Source organism: Ornithorhynchus anatinus, chromosome 20 (genome assembly GCF_004115215.2).
Source record: "Ornithorhynchus anatinus isolate Pmale09 chromosome 20, mOrnAna1.pri.v4, whole genome shotgun sequence".
Classification (NCBI taxonomy): Eukaryota; Metazoa; Chordata; class Mammalia; order Monotremata; family Ornithorhynchidae; genus Ornithorhynchus; species Ornithorhynchus anatinus.
Genome location: NC_041747.1, coordinates 10,604,018 through 10,628,942, shown reverse-complemented (window position 1 = coordinate 10,628,942; position 24,925 = coordinate 10,604,018). Strand labels below are relative to the sequence as shown.

The 24,925-nt window shown below is 39.1% G+C and overlaps 1 protein-coding gene across 3 annotated transcripts in view; it reads right to left on the bottom strand.

Annotated features, from left to right (window-relative positions):
* Positions 1-24,925, bottom strand: part of MYO16 (myosin XVI) — a 247,065-nt gene that overhangs the window by 140,043 nt on the left and 82,097 nt on the right. For all 3 annotated transcript variants that reach the window (XM_029047892.1, XM_029047891.1, XM_007668660.3), the window contains 7 exons: positions 19,629-19,704; positions 17,654-17,807; positions 13,221-13,371; positions 9,233-9,343; positions 8,469-8,534; positions 6,774-6,901; positions 5,305-5,410 (listed from right to left, as the gene is read on the bottom strand). In XM_029047892.1, the coding sequence (XP_028903725.1) occupies positions 5,305-5,410; positions 6,774-6,901; positions 8,469-8,534; positions 9,233-9,343; positions 13,221-13,371; positions 17,654-17,807; positions 19,629-19,704 (792 nt within the window). The remainder of the gene's footprint in view (positions 1-5,304; positions 5,411-6,773; positions 6,902-8,468; positions 8,535-9,232; positions 9,344-13,220; positions 13,372-17,653; positions 17,808-19,628; positions 19,705-24,925) is intronic.

The window sequence follows — 24,925 nt, the reverse complement described above, 5'->3', positions numbered from 1 at the left end:
AAAGCTGGAACATTCCTATTTTTCATGTTCTCGGGCAATCAGTCAATTGTATTTATGAAGCATTTACTCTGTGTGGAACATTTTAATAACAGCAATATTAATATTAGTAATTTTTTTTTTGTTAAGCACCTATGTACCAGGCACTGTTCTAAGCACTGGGGTAGATACAAGGTTATCAGGTTGGACGCAGTCCCTGTCCCATGCGGTGCTCGTAGTCTTAATCCCCATTTTACAGATGAGGTAACTGAGGTGCAGAGAAGTGAAGTGATTAAATCCTTGGGAGAGTACAGAGATACTCGGATATAACAGAGATGGTAGACACATTCCCTGTGTATAACGAGCCTAGTTGTGCAGGTGTAAGTTCAGGTAGATGGTGGAGGGGCAAAGAAGGAAAGGAGAAGTTGGAAGTGATGTTGGTTGATGATGGGTGAATTTATTGGCCTTCTGAAGTCCTGGTAAGATTAAAGAGCCGAGATTGAAGCCGCCCAGCTGAATTTGGAGGGCTTTTGATAAGGAGCTATTTTCACCAGCTTCCCCTTGATTGACTGACTAGATTAATTAATTATTTCAGCCCCTCCCCAGTAGTCTGTATGCTCCTTGTAATGGTTATTATGACTATTACTAATGACAACCCTAATAATAATATGACCAAATCAAGAATCAAATCTAATTGAAACACCTCAAGATGCATGGCCTACTGAAAAGAACCTGGACCTAGGAGTCAGAGGACTTGAATTCTAAACCCAGGACCGCTACTTGCCTGCTCTGTGACCTTGGGCAAGTCACTTAATGTCTCTGTGCCCCAGTGACGTCATCTATACAACAGGTATTCGATACTTGTTCTCCCTATTTAGACTGTGAATCCCATGTGGGACCGGGACTTTGTCCAACCCGTTTATCCTTTATGTATTTAGCCCAGTGCTTAGTACAGTGTGTGGCATATAGTAAACATCTAACAAATATCCCAAATTATTTTTATCTCAAGGGAATCCTAGTTTCGTACATTCAACTGAATGGGTCAAACAAGCTTTTGTTACACAATAAATAAGTTATAGTCCTGGCATAGATGTTGGGTCAGTGTTGTAATTTTCCCAGAACCTAAAGTCAATTTATTTTGATTCTCAGAAATCTGGGGAATAGAGCCACGAATAAGGATTTCAGAAGTGCCATTCCTAGTTCTCTAAGGATTTAAACATGAAATTCCTACCAAAGAGTCATAAATATTGAATTTTTGTTCCCTGATAAAAGAAAATATGCCTGGTAACTGGGCCTAATCACATGGCCCTTTTCTCCTAAAGAGTTCAACCCCTTCCCACATAATCAATCAATGGAACATATTAAGCACTTAATCTGTGCAAAACCCTGTGCTAAGTGCTTGGATGAGGACGTATAGTTAGTAGGGCAAGTCACTTAACTTCTCCGGGCCAGTTACCTCATCTGTAAAATGAGGATTAAGAGGGTGAGCCCCACATGGGACAGGGACTGCGTCCAACCTGATAACCTTGTATCTACCCCAAAGCTTAGAACAGTGCTTGGCACATAGTAAGCTCTTAACAAATACTACTACTGTTATTATTATTATTATTATTAAACGTGCCTACTAAATTTGCCGAATTGCATTAGCCCTAGTATTTAGTACAGTGTTCTGCACAGAGTTTGCACTTAGTACATATCATTACTATGACTCAAACTGGGCCAGGGACTGTGTCCAACATGATTAACTCACAACTACCCCCGTCATTTAGTACAGTGCTTGGAATCCAGGAAGTCTTTAACAACGCCACCATCATTATCACTATCATTGCTATACTGTAAGCTCGTTATGGGCAGGGAAAGTGTCTGCTAAATTCTGTTGTACTGTACTCTCCCAGGAGCTTATACACTTCTCTGCACATAGTAAGAATTCGATAAATACTACTGATTGATTGACTGAGTGATTAGGGCTTATCTGACTAGGCTTACCAGGCCTGCAGGCTGGGACCTGGTGGACCCCACCAGGGGCTGTAGCCCAAGAGAAAGGATGGGGAGAAAGAAATGGAAGTGAAAGAGGATGTATCAGTCAGTATATCATATTTCTTAAGCCCTTACTGTGAACAGAGCAATGTATTAAGCACTTGGGAGAGTACAATATAGCAACATAAAGACACATTTCCACATTCCCACATTCAATAACCTTTTAAAAAGCTACCCTATGTGTGCATTTTATGTATATGTATATAAATGGGTATATATACACACATGTACATAATACACACATAATAATAATAATAATAATAATAATAATAATAATAATAATAATAATATTTGTTCAAAGCTTACTATCCAGGGCTTATTACAGTGCCTGGCACCCAGTAAGCACTTAAATACCACAGTTATCATTATTAGCATTATTATTATATGGCAAGCACTGTTCTAAGCAGATACAGTCAATCAGGTTGGATACAGTTCCTGTCCCACATGGGGCTCACACTCTTAATCCCTATTTTACAAATGAAGTAACTGAGGCACAGAGAAGTGAAGTGACTTACCCAAGGTCACACAGCAGACAAGTGGCAGAGCCAGGATTAGAACCCTGGTCCTTCTGACTCCTGCAAATATATTCCTGGGTCTTTCCAGCTTTAGCATCTCTCCCTACCCATATGTGTGTTAGAACTTGTCCCATATGTTTGCAGATCTCCATCTTGTTATCATCTCAAATTGGTGCAGGGGGTCGTGGAAACATTTCTTACTTTTCCGATGTAGGGGCATTCTTCCAGTTCCAGCCCTCCCCTCCGCCCCCGACTGTCCCCCAAAAATATACAACTTGCAGACACTTCTACCTGATTTTTGAAATCTTACCTCAGGTTAAATTACCTCATGACCCAACCACCCCAGGATTACCACCTCACAACCCAAGCACCCCAGAATTACCACCTCATAACTCAACCATCCCAGAACTACAACCTCATAACCCAACCACCCCAAGACTGTATACAGCCCGTACTGACGTGAAACTGGAAGTATGGGGGGAAGTGTGTGGGAAGGAACATAAATCGTTTGGGGATTTATGCAGAGCATATAAAACTATGAATAATAAACCTGGGTTAAGAAGCAGCTTGGCCTAATGGAGATAACATGAGCCTTGGGGTCAGGAGACCTGGGTTCGAATCCCATCTCTGCCAGGTGTGTGTCCTTAGGCAAGTCACAATTTTTCTGTGCCTCAGTGTCTTTATCTATTAAAGGAGGATTTTTTTTTCTTGTTCTTTCCCCTTTTGGAATGTGAGCCCCATTGTGAGACAGGTACTCTGTCTAACCTGCTTATTTTGTAGCTATTCCAGAATTAGTTCAGTGCCTGGCACTTGGTAAGGTGCTTAACAAATAATCATATTTGTACATTATACTGTATCTTATGGATTACGTATATATAATGGTAATAATAATAACTCGCCTTGCTTTTGAATTTTCTATTTGTCCGTTAGATGGCAGCAGAGAAACAGGAGAAAACTAGATATGGCTTCTGTGGCTATTGACTTAAAATCTGAAGGTAATTGCTTTATTTGACAAATTTAAACGCTTCCACTTATCCTAGAAGCCCTGACTATGCACACAATCCCAGCAAAAACGTTAAGATAAATCAATGCCCTAAAATTCTGTCTAAATAGAAAGCAAAGGAATATAATCAGCATGGTCTAGTGGAAAGAAAAGAGGCCTGGGGAGCCAGAGGACCTGGGTTCTAACCCCAGCTCTGCCATTTGTCTGCGGTGTGAAGCGTGGCTCAGTGGAAAGAGCATGGGCTTGGGAGTCAGAGGTCATGAGTTCAAATCCCAGCTCAGCCACTTGTCAGCTGGGTGACTTTGGGCAAGTCACTTAACTTCTCTGTGTCTCAGTGACCTCACCTATAAAATGGGGATTAAGACTGTGAGCCCCACGTGGGACAACCTGATCACCCTGTATCCTTCCCAGCACTTAGAATGGTGCTTTGCACATAGTAAGCGCTTAATAAATGCCATTATTATTATTAAACTTCTCTGAGCCTCACTTTCCTCATCTGTATAACGGGGGTTGAATACCTGTTCTCCCTTCTACTTGCACTGTGAGCCCCATGTATGACAGGATCTGTGTCTGACCTAACTTTTCTCTATTGTACTCTAGAACAGTGCTGGACACACAGTAAGAGCTTAACAAATACCATAATTATTCAAGAACTTCAATAATTTCTTGAAAAAGGAGCATGCCAGAAATGGGGAGAGACTGGGAGTTGGGACTAGGGAAAAAGAGGTGAGGGAAAAAAAAATCCTCCCAATTCCCCTAGTGACCATTTCTGGGAATTTCTGTTAACCCCATGAAAATCAGTCAATCAGTGATATTTATTGACTATTCACTGCTCCACGGTAAGTTCCTTCAAGACAACGATTGTGTCTACGAACTCTACTGTACTGGACTCTCTCAAACACTTAGTACAGTGCTCCACACACAGTAAGTGCTTAATAAATACCATTGATTATCATTATTAACTATAACAACAATAATAAAAAAGGTATTTGTTATGCACTTACAATGTGTTTAGCTTAGAACCCAAGCTCTCTGGCTTCCAGATCTGTGCTCTTTCCACAAGGTCATGCTGTTCCATGTTGGTATTGTGCGATCTGGACATTCTAAGACACAAACACTAAATTCTCATATCCTGACCTCATAATTGTCTGACTTTAAAAGGGCAAGCCTTTATATGGGTCACTTTTCCAGTAACCCAGGCTATCTGCTTTAGCGATTTGGCCACATAGCCAATAGTACATCTGCTTTGCTAAAGTATCACAGGTCGGCATTCGGCTTTTGAGTGCAAATCACGGTGTGAAATCTAACAATCTACATTCTGGATTTTTATTTTAACACAGCTATTTCTCCCATGTCCCAACCCACTGGTTTAGATCAGCTGATGTGCTGTTGTGTGTGTGTTATATTGATTCAACAGCCAAGGTAAAAGCAGTGTATTTTACCAATAATCTATAAGCCACAAAGGAAAGCAAGCATGAAAACAGATGTTCTCCACAGCAAATGGTAAAACCACAGAATGGGGAGTCAAGAGAAGCAGATTCTAATCCCTGCTCTGCCACTTGCCTACTCTGTGACCTTGGGCAACTCAAAAGAATTCTCTGGGCCTCAGTTCCCTCATCTGTACAATGGGGTTTAAGACTGTGAGCCTCATTTGGGGCATGGACTGTGTCCAACTTGATAAGCTTGTATCTACTCCAGCACTTAGTACAGTGCCTGGCACATCGGAAGCGTTTAACAATGACATTATACAAATAGGCAATACTAGACACTTACATTTTTTACTTTGGATTCAAAAGTGCACTGGCTGGAACTGGATCTGCTTGTCAGGTGCCTCACGATTTGTTTGCTAGCTTCTGACTTCCCAGAACCGCTCTCTCCACTGAGAAAAGAAGAATGACAAGATCCAACATTATATTTCCTCCAGACAGGGTTAGAGGGTACATAGAAATGTCTAGCAGGGGCTGCATTTCCCTGTTTCTGGGGATCATCAATCTCTCAATCAATCAGTTAGTTGTTGTGTTCTTGCTGGGTGCCAAACACTCTACTAAGTGCTTGGGAGAGTACAATACAACAGAGTTAGTCATATGCCTGATAGCTTTCTCCTAAGACAAAATTGGGATAAGCAATATTTATATTAATGTCTGTCTTTCCCTCTAGACTGTAAACTATTTGTGGGCAAAGAACAGGCCTACTAACTCTGTTATATTATACTCTCTCCCAAGAGCTTAATACAGTCCTCTGCACAGAGTAAGCACTCAATCAATACCACTGATTGACTGAGAAGAGGATTGGGAGGTTTTCACCTTTTCAGAGAAGAGAATCTGGGATTTGTTTCACAGAAATGAACGGTCATTTTCACTGAAGCATAAGTTTTATTGTTAGACAGTCATGTGGTCTAGTGGAAAGAGCAGGGTCTTGGGAGTCAGAGGTACTAATCCCAACTGTGTGACCTTGGGCAAGTCAGTTAACTTCTCTGGGCCTGTAAAATGTGGATTAGAGGAGCAAAGTGTGTGAGTTGTAGTAGGAAATCAGCGAGGTAAGACAGGAGGGGACTAAGACAGAGGTGATTAAGTGCTTGAAAGTCAGTGTTAGGGAGATAGTATTTGGGAGAGTTGAATATAATTGATAGACTTGATCCCAGATCTTAAAAAGACTTAGAGACAAGGTGGGGATGCAGATGCAAAAATACATCTAAGATTGGAGGAAGCAATAGAGTAGGAGGTCAGGTGTTTCTGCTGAGACAGAGAGGAATGTACAAAGCCTTGGAGGGGAAAGTGTTTTAGAAAGATAATCTGGGCAGCGGAGTTAAAGTTGAACGGGAGAGGAGGGTAACTGGAGGCAAAAAGGTCAATGAGTAGCCTGGTACAGTTGCCAGGTCAGGGTAAGACAATTCAAATTACTACAAAGGTGGCTAATAAAGTTCCTCTGCCCTTAGATTTGCATCCTTTATTCACCCCTCCCACAGCTTCTCAGCACTTATGCCCATATCCGTAAATTATTATTTATATTAATGTCTGTCTCCTGCTATAGACTGTAAGATCATCGTGGGCAGGGAATGGGTCTACCAATTCTGTTACATTGTACTCACCCAAGTGCTTAGCACAGTGCTCTCCACAAAGTAAGTGTTCAACAAATACCACTGATTGCTTAACAAGAAAACCACCAATGAGAATAAGGAAATCTGCACTGCCCAATTTTAGGATTACCACTTATCCTTCCATGACTCATTAAATGGGGGATACCTGAGGATAAAGGATTGAGGTCGCTGTTCCTGGAAAAGCCTGTGATATGCCTTCTCAGCACAGGAGAAAATATGTGGTGGCAAGGATGGACAAAATTTTCCTGTGTTGTTCGTGTAGAGCTGTGAGACCTGAAAGAGATTTCCGACTTTGGTATTAGCAGACAAATACAATCAATCACTCCATCAATGGCACTCAATGAGTGCTTGCTCTGAGCAGAGCTCTGTACTAAGCACTTGGGAGAGTATGATAAAGTTGACATAATTCTGTCCTCAAGGAATATAGCGGGGGAGACAGGTGTTAAAATAATTACACGTAGGGAAAGCAACCAAGTAGAAGTCTGTGGACCTAAATTCTATGGGGTGAAAGGTCGAGTTGCTGAGTCTCCCAACTCTGTGGTATTGTTCTCTCCCAAGTGCTTAGCACAGTGCTCTGCACACAGTAAGCACTCGATAAAGTCCATTAGTTGTTAGGGTTATCCCATCTGACTATCTTGTATCTACCCCCATTCTAAGTGCAGTGCTTAACAGATACCATTGCTGTCATCAAACTTCTGTTTCACATCACAAAACATTCCCACTTTTCTACTTTATTATTTAAACCAGCTGGAGCAATGGGGTAAGAAGCCAAGTCTTGGGAGTTAAAACTCAATTTATCTATTGTCTAACAATAAAAGGACTATGTTCTGAACTGTAATTTTAAATAATTCTGGAACCGCACCAGGAATAGGATATTGGGTAGCTAATACAAGGTATACCAGATCAAGAAGCAGCATGGCTTAGTGGACAGAGAATGGGCCTGGGAGTCAGAAGGACCTGTGTTCTAATCCTGGCTCCTCCACCTGTCTGCTGTGTGACCTTGGACAACTCACTTCACTTCTCTGTGCCTCAGTTGCCTCATCTGTAAAATGGGGATTAAGACTGTGAGCCCTACATGGGACAGGGACTGTGTCCACCCCGAATACCTTATACCTTATCTACCCTTCTTATTCAGCCCACCCTCAGCCCCACAGCACTTAGGTACATTTCAATCAATGGTATTTATTGAGCACTTTCTACACACAGAGCACTGTACTAAGTGCTTGGGAGAGTAAAATACAACAGAATTAGCAGATACTTTCCCTGCCCAATGATCTTACAGTCTAGAAGGGGAGTTTACAGTCTACATATCTTTATTCTCTCATACCCCCATCTGTAATTTATTTTAATGTCTGTCTCCCTCTTTAGACTTTAAGTTCCTCGTGAGCAGGATTGTACCTGCAATTCTATTGTTCTGTACTCTCCCAAGTGTTTAATATAGTGCTTTACACACTGTAGGTGCCCAATAAATGTCACTGATTGGTGGCTTGGATCTTTCAGCATGATCTTCCAAGAGATACAGTTGCTATCCCATGTGCAATATGGGAAGGCAGAATTAGTCAGTGTCTATCTCTCTTTCTCTTCCCCCCACTTTTATATAACTAGTACCTACAGCCTGAATTCACAATAGAAGCCTCAAGTATTAGAGGCATCTGAAATTACAGCTATGGGTGACTTTGCCCAGACAAAGCTAGAGCTGTGGAAACAAGATAATTCCAGAGTAACCCTCTGAGAGCTATGAAATTAAGTATTCTTTCCATTGGATACAGACCTTCTGAGGCAAACACGCTAGGAACTGTATAAGCAGATGTACAGCAACAATTTGTATGTGAAAACTTACCATAGCAGAATAAATTGGAAGTTCTTTAAATGGATTAACAAGCAACAGTATATCCCCGATGTAAGTCTGTAATAGATTGCAAATAGTAAAGAGAATAATAATAAATGTCATCTTTCAAAAGGTTAATAATTTTTCTGCAGATATCACTATGGTCAATTAATGGATCAAATTAAAAAAACATGATTTTTCAATTTGCACATTTGATGTTAATCACAAAAAGGTGAGATTCAAATTTAATTGGTTAAAATTAATTTTAATTTCTTCACACATAAAAATCAATCTTATATAGAACATAGTTGGAGTTCAGAGGAAAGGCACAACTTCTAAAGGTAGAATAACCGTCAGCTAGAAGTTGGTGGGAGGGGGAAGCAGACAGGGTAGGGGTAATCTCAGAAGCCAAGGGTCTACAGAAAAAAATCAATATGGGACAAAATTGGAAATCATTAAAGATCTATTAGAGATAACCCTTACCAATGGGAATCAGGAAGATACATGTGGGTTGGAAAAGCTGAAGACAGGAGAAGACTTATTTGTTTTCAAATTTAATGTTTAAAAGAAAGAATTCAAATAGAAAAATGAAAGTGAAAATGTGCTGGGACCGATAATGAAGATGATAGGAAAGGAACATCCACCTTTGGCTTATTGTAAAGTTTTTAAGAGCTTATTCCCACTGTTTTTCCTAATAAATATCCTCAGTGAAAAGAAGCTGAGATGCTCACTGGAAAGTTCAAGGTGACAAATGACTAATTTTCCAAGCCACTCACGTATATCTGATTGTTGCCATAACGCTTCTGGATTTCATATAGCAGGCTGCCATCATTTAACTCATTCAGTGTTGCCAGGTCATCATTAGGAGCTGGAGGTGTCAACTTGACCTGAAACACACCATATTCCTGACTCTCATTTCATTACATTTCAGGTGTTTCACACAATGGCATTCTGGTTTCCAAAATAAATTAAAAGCACATCCTCTGGACTGTAAGTTCATTGTGGGCAGGGAATGTGCCTGTTTATTGTTATATTATACTTTCCCAAGTGCTTAGTACAGTGCTTTGCACACAGTAAGTGCTCAATGAATACAACTGTCTAAAGAGTGTAATTATATGGACAGAGAATTTATTTGAATTCCATTGCTTGTAGATATTTTTATGTTTGCCCTTTCCCATTAGACTGTAATCTCTTTATGGGCAGAAAACCCGGGGAAAGCAAAATGCACATATTTTTATCCCAAAGAGGACTCTGGACTAGAACTTAAACATAATTCCCATCATGAAAGAAGCCATTCCATGCTGTGTATTTTACTTTCAAAAATAACTATTTACATGATAGGGTAATAAACTCCCTCCTGAAAGGGCACAGGTTGATAGGCACATTTAGAGTAAGCATGAATAGTTCCAACATTACTGTGACATTTGTTCTGTCAAGTACGGAAGTGTTACCACAGACATCTCATTGGTATTCTTAGGGATTCTTGACTGTGGTACAGCTGTGCACTCCTTAGAGAAAGTATTTCCCTTAAAAAAAAAATTAGTGACACTCATTTTGAGGTAGAGATCTCTTAAACAGAGAATCTGGAGAGTTGAAGTGAAAGTTATTATGTTATAACAAGCATTAATGCTGATTAGGGAAGGAAGCTTGGAAGTAGCTAAACTTGATCTCATCAATCTTAATTAGGAGACTAAATGAACTCACTGTTAACTCTAACCAATACATTTTCAGGCAATAAATGGAAAAACTAAAATGCTGATTGACACACTTAACCTGACAAGGTCAAAAAGAAGGTCTTGGATAAGGTTATACTAAGGTGAACTCTAGTGATGAATAAAATTCCTGCAAAAATGATTAAATTCCTACACCAGATACACAGATCTCTCTCTATATATCTCAATAGAGCTATTGCTCTTTTCACAGAGATAGTTGAGAAACAACTCAGTGGAAAGGAAGCCCAGTTTTTCATATAAAAAGAAGAGTTTAGTTCTAGATCAAATTGATCAACGTATTCGGAGCGGCAATGTCAAAATTAGGATCTAGGTGTCTGTAAAAAAATATAATGAATCAGTGGTATTTACTGAGCACTTACTATATACAGAATCCTGTACTAAGCACTTTAGAGCTGGTAAGTAAAGACAAAGCTTTACTCCTTCAAATACTTCTACCCTTCTCTAGCTCGAGGATTTGTACACAGCTAAATTTCAAAAACACTTTTGAGCTTGTGGATCAAGGACATGCAGCTGAACCTGGCATTATATTAGGGTGCATTCTGAAAAGGGAAAAACCCAGTTACAAAAACTTCAGGGAAATGTAGCTAATATAGACATGGGACAAGAAGTAGTGGACGTCATAGAGGTAGTTACCGTAATAGCAGCAGTCAATCAAAATCAATAATTGGTATTTTTTGAGTGCTTACTGTGTGCAGAGCAAAGTGCTTGGGAGAGTAATCAATCAATAAATGGTATTTAGTGAGTCTTCTAGAGGTCTTCCCTGACTAAACTCTCTTTTCCTCCTCTCCCACTCCCTTCTGCTCTGCCCAGATTTGATTTCTTTATTCATCTCACTCCCAGTCCCACAGTACTTATATACACATCTATCATTTATTTATTTGTATTAATATCTGTCTCCCCCTCTAGGCTGCAAGCTTGTTGGGGACAGGGAATGCGTCCATTTATTGTTATAGTGTACTCTCCCAAGTGTTCTGCACAAAGTAAGTGCTCAGTAAATATGACTGACAGACTAGTGTGCAGATGTAGCTTTATATGCTTTATAAATGAAAGATCAATATTTAAATCCTCAGATTTTCTAAGAGAAAAATAATGTGTGGTTACTGGGACTTTTAATTTTAAAACCATGGATATATCTAAGTCTAAACAATACTATTTTTCAAAACCCACATGAAAAAACAGCCCATTTTATCACCTTCTTATTAAAAATGTATGCTTCCAATCCTACACTTCCCTAGAGAAAGTTTCATCTTCATGCTATATTGCCTATGAATGAATGATATCCATGACACATTATGTGAAGTATTGTGCTAATCCGAATTAATAATAGATGAATATAAAGCCTGAATAATGGCTTTTCATACCTTAATAAAACATTAAACAGAACATAATTGTTTCCCGCATAGTGTGGAACACCACCTAGGAGCATTTACAGAACAAAAATCATGCTAAAAGTTATTTACATGTAACCGTCTTATGTTCACAGCTTTCTTTTCCCTTAGTGAAAAATCACTTCATCCATTTAAAAAACATCTACAAACCCAAAGTATTATAGTCTCATCCAAGATGAATTTCAGCACTTTGATGCCATGGAAAAAAAACCCAAAACCAACAAACCAAAAACTTAATTGGGAACAATTAACCTGGAAGAAACTGCTTGTAATTAGAATTTTCCAAACAAATATACATAAATGGACTTTCCAGCTGTTTGTGGACTGAATCATGGAAATATTAGCGAGGGCAAATTTTCAGAAATGTATGATAAACGGCAATAGTTTTTAAACAGTAACAACAGGAAAAAAATCAACTGTAATTCACAGATGTAGAAATACTGTGCTTTGAACGATTTCATAGTTCTTACTGTAGAATAGGAGTAAGGAAAATGAAGCTTAATGTACTCATGCACTCATTCATTGTTTCAAGTAGCTTAGCAGCCTGGTGAGCTAAAGGACCAAGATAATAGGAAAGGCAAAATGCCAGTTTAATAGGGAGAAAATGATTTAATTCACACCAAATTAGTCTATTGAGAAAGGAGAAGACTTGCATGTCGGCATTTGACTTCATTTGGGGGTGAAAATGCTTTTTTTGCTTTGTTTTTGCTTTGTTTTTTATGGTAGTTGTTAAGACCTTACCTTGTGCCAGGCACTGTTCTAAGCTCTGGGGTAGATACAAGATAAGCATATTATCCATATTCCATATGGGGATCAGAATCTAAATCCCCATTTTACAGATGAGGTAACTGAGGCACCGAGAAGTTAAGTAACTTGCTCAAGGTCACACAGCAGACATGCAGTGGAGGCGGGATTAGAACGCACACCCTCTCACTTCCAGGCCAGTGCTCTTTCCACTAGACCATGCTGCTTCTCTAGCCTTGTGCCTCATTGTTTCGGTAAAAAGCTTCCTTACAGTTGATGCCCAAAGGGCACAACACATACTCTTTAAAAGAAATTGACTTTTTTAAATGACATACCCTCAGGTTTATTTTATTAAAATCTTTCCTTAAAGGTTGTAAAGTCCCATTGTTTTCCAAACAAGAGGTGAACTACTTTATTAAGGCAATGGCATGAACAAGTATACACTGAACACAATCGAACACAGTTTTCAGTCAATGGCAAGGAGTTAGGCCGAAGGTTAGGCCTGGGATGGGCCATTTCTCAAGAGGGTAGTAAATAAACGACAACCATGTTAATGAATAAGACACTTCTTTTGTGGGGGGCAGGGGGTAGTATAATTAAAAGATAATGGAAAAATCCATCTTGCCAAAATGCAAGGAGAGGAGAACTAAATAGTCATGTCTGGATCCTTCTTAAAATCCATCCAATTATGTGAGGTTTGCAATTTGGCCTGCGAAATTAAACTCCCCATTAGAGAAATAGGGAAGAATAAACTCTTTCAAATGCCTAAACAGTGAAAGATGCTTCTAAAGAAACCCTGCTCAAGCCATTCAACTGAAAATCGCCTTCATTTGACATGAATATATGCATTTTCCCATCATCTAAAATGTCTAGCCCAACAACCAAGCCAATCTCATTACCTGTTCAGTTTTGCTTGTGTCATTGGTGATGTCATGCTTGAAGGGGCTGTCTTGAGATTGTTGCTTGCAAAAACCTTTGGCTGAATCTTTGAACATGGTGTCTTTCTCCAGCAAACTATCTTTCTTGGCAATTGGTAAAGCCATGGGACTGCTACAACAGGAGAAAAATCAATAACCCAATTAGTTATCCTTTAGTAATGGCCAGGAATCTAAATTCTTATTTTTCAATGGATTTGTGAAGCACTTACTATGTGCCAGGCACTGTACTGAGCACTGTAGGTCAAGATAATCAAGTTGGACACAGTCCCTGCCCCACAGGGGGCTCACAGTTTTAATTCCCATTTTACAAATGAGGGAACTGAGGCATATAGAAGCTAAGTGATTTCCCCAAGGGGACACAACAGACAAGAGAGCTTTTTGTTCAGGAAGCTCTCCTCCTCTAGACTTTAAACTTGTTGTGGGTAGTGAGCTTGTCCACCAACCCTGTTGTACTGTACTCTCCTTAGTACAGTGCTCTGCATATAGTGAGCACATGGTACCACCATTAATTTATGGTTTGATTGAAGCAATGTTGTATAATGCAAACCTTACTTGGATATGATACTATTCTTCTAAAGTTAGGAGAAAATCTAAGTGGGGGAACTAGTAATGATTTCCTTATCATGGTCTCTACTAGATACGTGGGGTTTTGGTAAAGTACAGGAATTGAAAATTCAATTTTATTACTTTTTGAAAAATAGCGAGAACCCATACAGAATACTTCTGGTTTATATTTGAGTGTGATCAGTAAGCAAGTCAATATACAACTTAAAAGGTGAAATTACTATGCATAATGAATCTGAGCAGTACTTTCAAGGGTGATCATAAATTAAAATTCAATGAAAGCAAAGTTATTCAGTTTCCAATAAAAGGTACTCTTGGTGGGTTATCAAATATACATACCACATTTAAGTTTCTCTTAAGATGTAGTAGACAACAAGGAGCAATATTATAAAAAATGATATGGATTTGAGTTATTTATTGCTTAAGAAACGAAAGACTGAATTATTTACACCCAGCTCAACTCGAGATGGAAATGTATTCAATTTCTTGGTCTTTTAAATAGGCTTTGTGCCAGAAAGCATTATCCTTCAGAAAAATCTAGTTTGCCAAAGAAGAACAAAATAATAAAAATATTTAACTTACTACTTAAGCAATTTATTAGAACAATCCACTAGGAATGTTGTTTCTGTAAGTATTATATTGATATGCACCAGTGGAGATGCAGCTACATTCAACTGAGTGAAATAGATACACATGGTTGTTTTCACAGCCCACCAGTTTAATCGGAGTGATTGAATACCCAAATATATTTCTGCGCCAGATATTATTTGGGAAATAAGAAATACCCTTGAATTCCAATATAATAAATATTTATACATTGATTTTTTCTAATACGGCAGTAAAAATCAGTATGGCAATTCTCAGAATTTAGAGATACACAATGTCTATCCATAACTTATCTGGTGATGGCAGTACCTCCTTTTTCCAGATCACATCTAAAATAAAACCCTCAGCGTTCTATTTTTGAAAGATGGAACTTTTCAATGCATAATGGTCAGGATGTGAACTCAGTAGCACGCATGGTACATTTACTTAGGGGTACTACACAGTCTACTTCGCAATACTCTAACCATTTTACTCTGCGATTGCAATTACTTTACTCTTGCACGCTGAAATTGTGAATGATAGGCAGGCTAGCTCCTGGGAGTGATTGCAAACAGGTTAACCATTATAGCCAGGAAAATCCCGATTCTGATACGTTTGCTCCTTTCACTAAGATTTCCTAACAACTGACAAAAATTCAGACTTGTTCCAGCTGGACTGGAAAGCTTGGTGAGTCAAGTTACTAAGTCAAAAGGTTTCAAAATTGTGCTATGGGATGTAGGTTATAACAGATGTTTAAGACAATGCCTGCCTCATCAAACTCAAAACTCAGTTCTTGTGATGGGATTGGTTGCTTTCAAAAGGTGTAGATAGGATTGATCATCAGGAACATCAATTTTGAATATGATGAAGAGCTAAACAGATGTGTACATATTATATATGTTATATATATATATGTTACATAAGTATGTTACACATATATGTAGGTATAGGATTCTCTATAGAGATATGTGTATATGGGTATGTGTATATGCACACAAACATATACCAAATTACTTAGTGATATTCTAAGATTAGATTGTGAAATCCACAAGTTTTCTTTTGGATGATTCTGGAAGTTCTTTATTGATGCATACATTTAAACAATAATGTATACACACAGACGTAGCAGGACAAGAAACAAAACAGATTCCATTTAAAAAGATGAGGTCAATAAATCCTATTCATTTCTCAAGCGCACACTTTCTACTCAGCAACCCAACAAAACAACCTCAGGTAAGACTGTTCTTCAATTACACAGAACACAAAGACCATTAAATTATCTGTTTTCATTGTATTGATGGGCGTTCAATTCCGGCACCTAAATAAAGCCTAGGCATTAAATTGGGTTGCTGAAGTCACAATCATGTACAACACAGGCCTGGGAGTCAGAAGGTCGTGAGTTCTAATCCCAGTTCTGCCACCTGTCAGCTGGGTGACCTTGGACAAGTAAGTTCACTTCTTTGTGACTCAGTTCCCTCATCTGTAAAATGGGGATTAAGACTATGAGTCCCACATGGGACAAAGACTATGTCCAACCTGATTTGCTTGCGTCCACTCCAGAGCTTAGTACAGTACCTGGCACATAGTAAGCATTTAACAAGTCCCAAAATTATAATAATTATCATTATTACTATAGTATGTGATCTTTCACCAGAACAAAACCTTAAACTGGACCAAAAAGAAAAAAAAAATCCCAATTTAGGGGATTTTTCAGCTCCTTTTGGCTTCCTTTTCTCCCCTGTGAACTCTGCTGGGAAGGCATTCTCCTTTAGGTTGGGAACATGATTCTCCTATTGATTTTCCTTGAAAATTGCTGAAGATGTAATTATTCTTTTCTTTCCCCTCTGTCCATTCACCATTTTCATTACTGATGTATAGACAAAGATCAGGCAGCTTCAGCTGTTATTTTGTTTCAGTGACAGATGAATACTCTTTGCTTTCTAAAAAAGGCTTAGTTGCTTCATACTAAATTTGAATTTTTTTCACTAAAAAAACCCAGAGGATATTTGTTTGCCCCTAGAGGCCCCTAAATAATGTGTTGTGAGAAAACGTACTCCAAAACATGTATCAAAACTATTGTACGGAAAACTGAAGTCCAATCACATGCAAAATATTAATTTATTAATGCTTAAAAATACTTATTAGAAATTCAACACCTTTTCAACAGGTGGAAGGGCTCACACCTACTTCATTTAGATTTGGTCAATTCAATATAAAAAAGTCTATACCTCACTGTTGACTTTAATCCTGTTAAAAACACATTTAATGGGAAAAGCTATTAAAGCCTAATCTCAAAATGCCCCAAACAGTGTTGGCCATTAAAGAAAAGAGAAAATGGCATTAATGTTTTAAACAAAAAGGAATCCTTCTGGATTATTACTATTATGGTACTTCTTAAGTGCTTACTTTGCGCCAAGCACTATTCTAAACGCAGGGGTAGATATAAGTTAATCAGGTTGGACACAGTCCCTGTCCATATTGGGCTCATACTCTTATTCCCCATTTTACAAATGAGGTAACAGAGGCCTAAAGAAGTTAAGTGACCCGTCCAAGTCACATAGCAGACATATGGCAGAGCTGGGATTAGAACCCAGGTCTTTCTGCCTCCCAGGCCTGTGCTCTATCCACTAAGCCACACTGTTGCTTTTGAAATCCTGGACATACAGATTTTCCTTTCTGAGAAATGGCCTTCAACTGTGTCATTTCTTGGGAAAATAGAGTAAGTAGACAAAATCCCTGTGTTCAAGGAGCTTACAATCTTAACAGTAAAAGGGAGAATAGAGTAAGTCCTCATTTCTTTTATCTATTCTCCCACAAAATCCCTGTGTTCAAGGAGCTTACAATCTTAACAGTAAAAGGGAGAATAGAGTAAGTCCTCATTTCTTTTATCTATTCTCCCCTCTGCATCAACTATGCTCTTTAATGTGTACTCCTTAAGCACTTATATGTCCTTATATTTTACTATTTCCCCTATCTATAGTTTGTTTTAACGTCTGTCTTTCCCTCTAGACTAAATTCCTTCTGGGCAGGGATTGCATCTACTAACTCTGGTGTGTTTTCCCAAACACTTAGTACAGTGCTCTGCCCCTAGTAGGCACTTGATAAGTACAGTGCTCTACTTCCCAGTGAGCACTAAATAAGTACAGTGCTCCACACCCAGAAAGCACTCAATAAATCCCACTGATTGATTAAAACTGAAAGAGAGCGGTGACTTCATTCAATACCTCGAGGATGAACATACTTACAGTTTATTGGTTGGTGCATGGGGTTCATGTAATATCTCTTCGTACGGCTCTTCTTGAACTAAAGCGGAAACAGATGAAGGTTCCTTTCTCCTTTCCTCCCACACAATTTCACCTTTCAGGAGGATTTCTTCAATATAGTCTGATGCTGCGATATCTGCATTTTGCCACACAAAAAAATTAAGAAAACAGGGAATGAATAAACCATTAAAAGCAAATGTCTCATCATGGGCCACGCTGGATCAAGAAGAAAAATAGTTTTGTAAAATCGGAAGTAAAATTCCTGACACAACAGAAGGCACCGACATTCTAAACGTGTGTCGTTAGTGTAAATTTACACCATTGATGACTTAAAACCCAACCTGACCTGCAAGAAACCAAACTGTGATATATTTAATTGCAGGTGAAAGGCCAAAAGATAAGAAAATAATGTTCACTGGGTGAGAGATAAATCAAATCAAAGTGTTTTGAGTGGAAAGCAAGGTTTGAAAGAGAGTAGTACTCTTTTATTATCCTTGTAATTTGAATTATATACTAATGTGTGCAACTGGAAATGCTGAATGCAACTGAACTGGCAGAAAAAATCGGTAAATTTAAATATATAGTGTGCAGTGCATTAGTATAGTGCTTGGCACATAGTAAGCACTTAACTACCACAATTATTATTATTACAGTGAGCAGAAAATATAGTGCTCTGCATACAGTAAGTGCTCAATAAACACCACTAATTGATTGCAATCTCATTGTGGATATTCCCAGCTGTGGTAATTTAGGATAAAATGATTTGTTTCTCTGATGTTTCTTCTCATTTTAAAAATTCAAATGACAAACTAATAACACAACAAAACTGAACCCTGAAACAGGTTACTCAGACCATTGGCCTTAAGGCACCCTACTTATCCTCATTCTTCTCCCATCACATCCCACTTCACAAGCTTTGTTCCTCTCAAGCCAAACTTTCCTTGCTATTTTGCCCTCCACACATCTTTCTCTCACTCTTGCTTCTGTCTGTGGGATCCCTACTCCTTCACATGCAGCAGACCACTGCTCGCCCCATCTTTAAAGCCCTTCTGAAATCACAACTCCTCCAGGAGGCCTTCTCTGATTAATCTAGTGTCCACATCATCCCTGGGAGGCCGCGTGGTGGTAGTATTACCACCATTTTAAAGGCAGGGAAAATGAGGCCCGGAGCAACAAAGAGGCTAAAAGGCACAGCAGACCAGTGGCAGAGCTGGGGCTAGAACATGGGACTTGTGTTTGTTTGGTTCATATGCTCTATGCCCCCCTCTCTCTTTCCAGAAACAGCATTTAAGCACGACTGCCATTTGAAAGAGATTTGGGAAAATAAAAGTTTCATGCCTGGACTGCAAAGGAAACATTTCAGTGCACACTGCAAAATGATATCCTCTCTGGCTGGCCAGAAAGCAGGATGGCAAATTGCCACGATGAGGAGTAAATTCTGTAAAACAACTGTTCTCTCGGGTCCTCTTAGTACAATGGATCTTAAAATTAAACAGGGCCTTTTCCTTTTGGATTATATTTGGTAACATCACAGAGGCCTTCATAATAATAATAATAACTGTAGCATTTGTTAAGTGCTTACTATGTACCAGTCGCTGTACTAAACACTGGGGTAGATACAAGCAAATCCGATTGGACACAGTCCCTGTCCCACATGGGACTCAGAATCTTAATCCCCATTTTACAGATGAGGTAACTGAGGCCCGAGAAGTGAAGTGACTTGCCCACGGTTACATAGCAGACAAGTGGTGGAGCCAGAATCAGAACCCAAGGCCTTCTGACATCTGGGCCCGGGCTTGATTCACTAGGCCACACTGCTTCTTCATTCAAACAGGCTAGTGCATGTATGTGTGGCTGTTACAGGGTTGTTGTTCTGATAGTTCCAGGTGCCACCGTGATGCAGGGACACCTGAATTTTCCAACTGATGTTGCCTGGGAGCCACTGTGGAGAACTCACCTGAAGGCTTTTCTTCATTACAGTTGAGAAGATTTGGGTTTGCCTGATGCATCAGGAGAAGTTTCACAAGGTGCGTCTAGAATGTTAAAAAAGGATCATTGATTTAGGAAACCCTGACACACCACAAGAAGCACACCTAAGGTGATGTTTTAATATGCTCTTTCAAGGATGAGTGATTATTCTAGGCTTCTTTCCCTGGAAACAGTTCTCCTCTTATCAATGCCTGAAAGAAATCTATTCTTTAATTCTGATTTCTGCAGTTTTAAGCCAAAAAATTCTGAATGAATATTTACAAGAATAAGGATCACAGAAGGCTCCATTCTGGCATAGTGAGGGGAAAAAATAGAGGTGGAACAATTTGAAGAAGAATTTAACAATTCCAAGTGAATAATGATGATAATTATAATAATAACAGTGGTGTTTGTTAAGTTCTGATAATAATAATCATATTTAAGTGCTTACTAAGTGCCAAGGACTGTTCTAAGCACTGGGGTTGATACACAACAGTTAGATCGGACACAGTCTTCGATTGACACAAAGGTTCACAGCCTTAGATTTTCTGTGGGAAAATAGGAATCTAATCTCCATTTCACAGATGAGGAAATCAAGGCCCAGAAAAACTAAATGACATTTCTAAGGTCACACAGCCAGCAAGTGGTGGAACTGAGACTAGAACCCTGGTCTTCTAACTTCCAGGCCCAGGCGGTATCCATTAGGCCACAATACTATATTGTTATAATAGGCAACTAGAGAAGCAGTGTGGCCTAGTGGATAGAGCACAGGTCTGGGAGTCTGCAGACCTGGGTTCTAATCCTGGCTCTGCTGCTTGTCTGCCGTGTAACTTTGGGCAAGTCACTTAACTGTTCTGTGCCTCATTTGTATCACCTGTAAAATGGGAATTAAGGCTGTGAGCCCATGTGGGACATGGACTGTATCCAATCTGACTGCCTTGTATCTAGAACTCAAGTCCTTTGACTTCCAGGCCCATGCTCTTTGGGCTATGCCACGCTGCTTCCCATTTTGAAAAATAAACTATTGTTATTGGGATGGTTTGGGAAATAGTAAGAATTTTGAATTTTAGTTCTAAGAGATTTTTTTTTTCCCAGTTCCATAATGTGATTATTTCCACTGCAGTTCCTGTCAGAAATCCTTGATGCACATCACCAAGACAAGATATTCAGGTCAGAGTTAATTTAAATAACTGTGCATCTTCTGTTTCTACACAGGAGCTGCTTGGCTGGTTTAGTTTAAACTCATTTTCATTTTATGCTTTTGAAGCAGGAGGTTAAAATCCCTGCTGTCAAAAACATAAAACGAAAATGAGTTTCAACTCAACCCGATCAAATTCACCTTCAGCAAAAAGGAAATGCTGTAACAAATTTCATGTCTAGGAGCTTAAATTTACCACACCATAGAAAATATATCCTGGTTTTACAGGTATTCTATTTCTGTAAAAGAAATACTACAATACCACCATAGAAATAAATTACACTTAACAATAAATTCACTTCAAGCTTTGTTGATCAACCACCCTCTAAGATTTTTGGGTACTTCAATCAAATCCTAAAGCACTAGCATTCAGTAACCTACTTCATTTACATTCATTAAAATGTCTTATTTATATAAGTGAAGAGAAACTGTCTTCATTGTCAGATTTGACCAACTGGTACAGTGATAGGAATTATGCAATTAAAAGGGGAAAGTGTTCTTTGTAACGCCTGCCTACCATTCTGATCCTTGATATCCCATTCTACTTATATATACTTTTACTTCTGGGCTGCTTCTCTTGTGCCCAAATCTGCAGCTGGAGACAGGAAAAGACTTTTAAGAATTGGGTCTGGAGATTATTTCCCCTCCAGAGGAGAGGGGAAAGGGACAATGTGGCCTGATGAAAAGGACCCAGGCCTGGAAGTCAGAGGACATGGGTTCTACTCTCTACTTTGCCAATTGCCTGCTGTGTTACCCTGAGCAAGGCACTCAGCTTCTCTGTGCCTCCGTTTCCTCATCTGTAAAATGGGGATTAAATACCTGTTCTTCCTTCGATTTAGACTGTGAGCCCAGTGTAGGTTAGGGACTATGTCTGCCGTGATTATCTTAAATCTATTCCAGCACTTAGTACAGTGCCTGGCCCCTAGTAAATGCTTAACAAACACCACAATTACTAGACTTAGTTTCTGCTCCTTTAATTCGAACAGGTTCACAATTGTGCATGGGTCAAGGACAGAAAAATAATGAATAGAAGGTACTCTCAGATAATGGATATAGTCACATGGTGGTTGGAAACTTGGAAACCAAAACTCTTTGGAAAAAACTCCCCGCAAAACACTATCATTAACATTTTGTGTCATTCAAGAGTGAGATACTTTGTTTTTTATGATATTTGTTATGTGCTTACTATGTGTCAAACACATTTCTAAGCGCTGAGGTAGGTACAAGTCAATTAGATTGGACACAGTCTCTGCCACGCATGGGGCTCACAATCTAAGTGGGAGGGAGAAAGGTAATGTTTATAATGCAAATCCACTACATTCCTCATAGTACTGTAAACAGCTTCTCTTCTTTGTTTTTTGTTATGGTATTTGCTATGCACTTACTCTTTGCCAGGCACTGTACTAAGTGCTGGGGTAGACACAAGCTAATCAGGTTGGGCACAGTCCCGGCCCCATAGGGGGCTCAAAGTCTTAATCCCCATTTTACAGATGAGGGAACTGAGCCCCAGAGAAGCAAAATGACTTAACCAAGGGCCCACATCAGACAAGTGGCAGAGCCGGAATTAGAACTCAGGGCCTTCTGTGCTCTATCCACTAGGCCTTGCTGATTGAAGACATCCTGGATTACTTGTTTAAGGAAATGAAAAAAATACGGAGTTGTGGATCTGATCTTCAGAGAGGCATCACCAGAGAGTTGTCCTCTGCTCTTGCAGAAGACACCCCCGAACGTAAAGAAGCTGTCACAGCCTCCCACACCTGAGGCCATTTTGGGGTCCAAGAGGCAGGGAGGCTTAGATCCAGTTGTCCCCTGACACTCACCCTAATGTAGCTGGCAACCCTGAGATAACTACTGGAATTCAAGTAGGGGGAAAAGGGAAGTGAGCAAAATCGGGGGCCCCTACCCCGCCTCAGCTTGAAGACAGGAACTTTCCTCACAGTAGAGGCACAAGGGTCATGTTGCATTCTGATTGAGATTGTGAGTTGACATGAAGTTCCTGCACGAGAATCCAGTTATATTTTGCTTGACAATGTGAGCTGACAGCTTTCCATTCAAACAATGATATTTATCACTGTGAAGTCAATTTGCTATGTGAAACCGTGAAGCCTAGTGGAAAGAGAACAGGCCTTGGAGTCCTGGCTCTGCCATCTGTCTGTTGTGTGACCCTGGGCAAGTCCCTTCACTTCATAACTTCGCTATTCCCACACTTACAAAATAGGAATGAAATACCTGTCCTCCCTCGGATTCAGCTGTGAGGCCTGTGTGGGACCTGATTATCACACCATTCTGTGATCTTTCAACAATGCACGTTTACCTGGAACAAATGTGACTTGGTTGTGTGCAAGATGGTGGCACTGGTCAAGATCGAATACTATCGATGTGAGTTTTCCTTACGGCCTGGTTCATTTAGAATGCAACCTCTGCATTAGGACAGAACTAGCTAATAAGAAAAAATTTCCCATGGTTCAAAGAAAACATAGTATTTAAACAGAAAACATGGACACAGCCCAACAAAACAGTCATTTAAAAGGTCAGTAACCTTCACTAGTTAAGACAGGTATTATCTGGGGATTAAACGGAAGGACTCGTAAATTCAAAATTAAAATGTGTCCTCCAACCCCAACCTACTATTATAAATAGTACAATGAGCCGGATGGTTTTCACTGGAATAATCCCCACCTTTCTTGAATGTGATTCCACAACTGAAAAGCCAACTGCATTGATTCGATCCCAAGAATAGCAAATCAAACTATGGCTGCCTATGAGAAAAAAATTTCAAGGGACCTCTCAATTATTAGGTGTGTGGATGGAAATTATCAAGGGGCTGAAATTTCCAGAATTTTATGTTTCACCTTAAAACTGGGTAGCTACATGCACGTAGATTCTAGTGACTTTACGACTCCCAGTATATTTCCTTTTTCTATATTGCCAGTGGCAATAAACATCTTAGAGGTTTTTATTATTTACAGTTCATAAAAGAGAAGTAAACCACAATGTATTTATTGTTAATGTCACTTAATTCAACTCACACTTGTATACCACAGGCACAAGTGACTGATTCAAATTTTACAAGGCAGGATGTTTAGGAACCTTTTAAAATTTATACACCTCCTCCTGGAAACAATGATAATAAATCCTTCTATAAATGACAAACTATTTTATTTACAACATCATTTATATTTGGGGGCTATTCATTTTTAACCATGTCTCTGTTGAAAGTCCCTAACAAGCTGTATTTTCTTCCTAAAATATTAGTGCTCATAAAGCAACGTTTCCAAAAAAAAAAAGGAATATATTTGCTCAAAATACATTGCTCAGATGTAGCTCTAAATCTCATGTGCCTGTAAATTGATAATCCAAGTAAAGTTTTTTCCAAAATACTGCAAAATACTACATAATAGAAGTTTAAAACCTGCCCTGATGGTCATCGGCTTGGTAAAAATCTTTCTTGCCACCTAATTAGATTTTCTAGACAATATAAATGAGGGATGAATTACTATCTTTCATTAATACCACTCTCAGAGTTACCAAGATCACTTTGTGTTTAAGAAATAGATTATTCCTGTGTAAATGAGGCAGGCAAAAGAGATTACAGGGTACCTGTGTAATATTTCTCCCTACCCTTTTATTCCCTAAACTTAAGTGCTCAGTACAGTGCTGTGCACACAGTAAACACTCAATAAATATCATTGATTGATATATCAAAGGGGAAAAGGGATTAAAGAAAAGTGAGGGAGAAAAGCAGTAATAGAAAGATTACTCTAAGATATATTAAGACATCTGAGACACTTTGAAACTACAAGCCAATGAGATGTAGCCTTAAAATATATTGAATTCCAGGGGATTTGCATTGATGAAGACACCGGAAAAAAAGCCATCATGGCAAAATGAAGTAGGTTCACTGCTAAATCTCTGGGGGAAATATTATTAGAATATATTCATTCAATTATATTTATTGAGCACTTACTGTGTGCAAAGCACAGCACTAAGCACTTGGGAGAGTACAAAATGATAGTAAACTGCTCCATTCCCTGCCCGTGATGAATATATAATACAGGTGCCCTTCGTATTTAATGTAGACACTATTA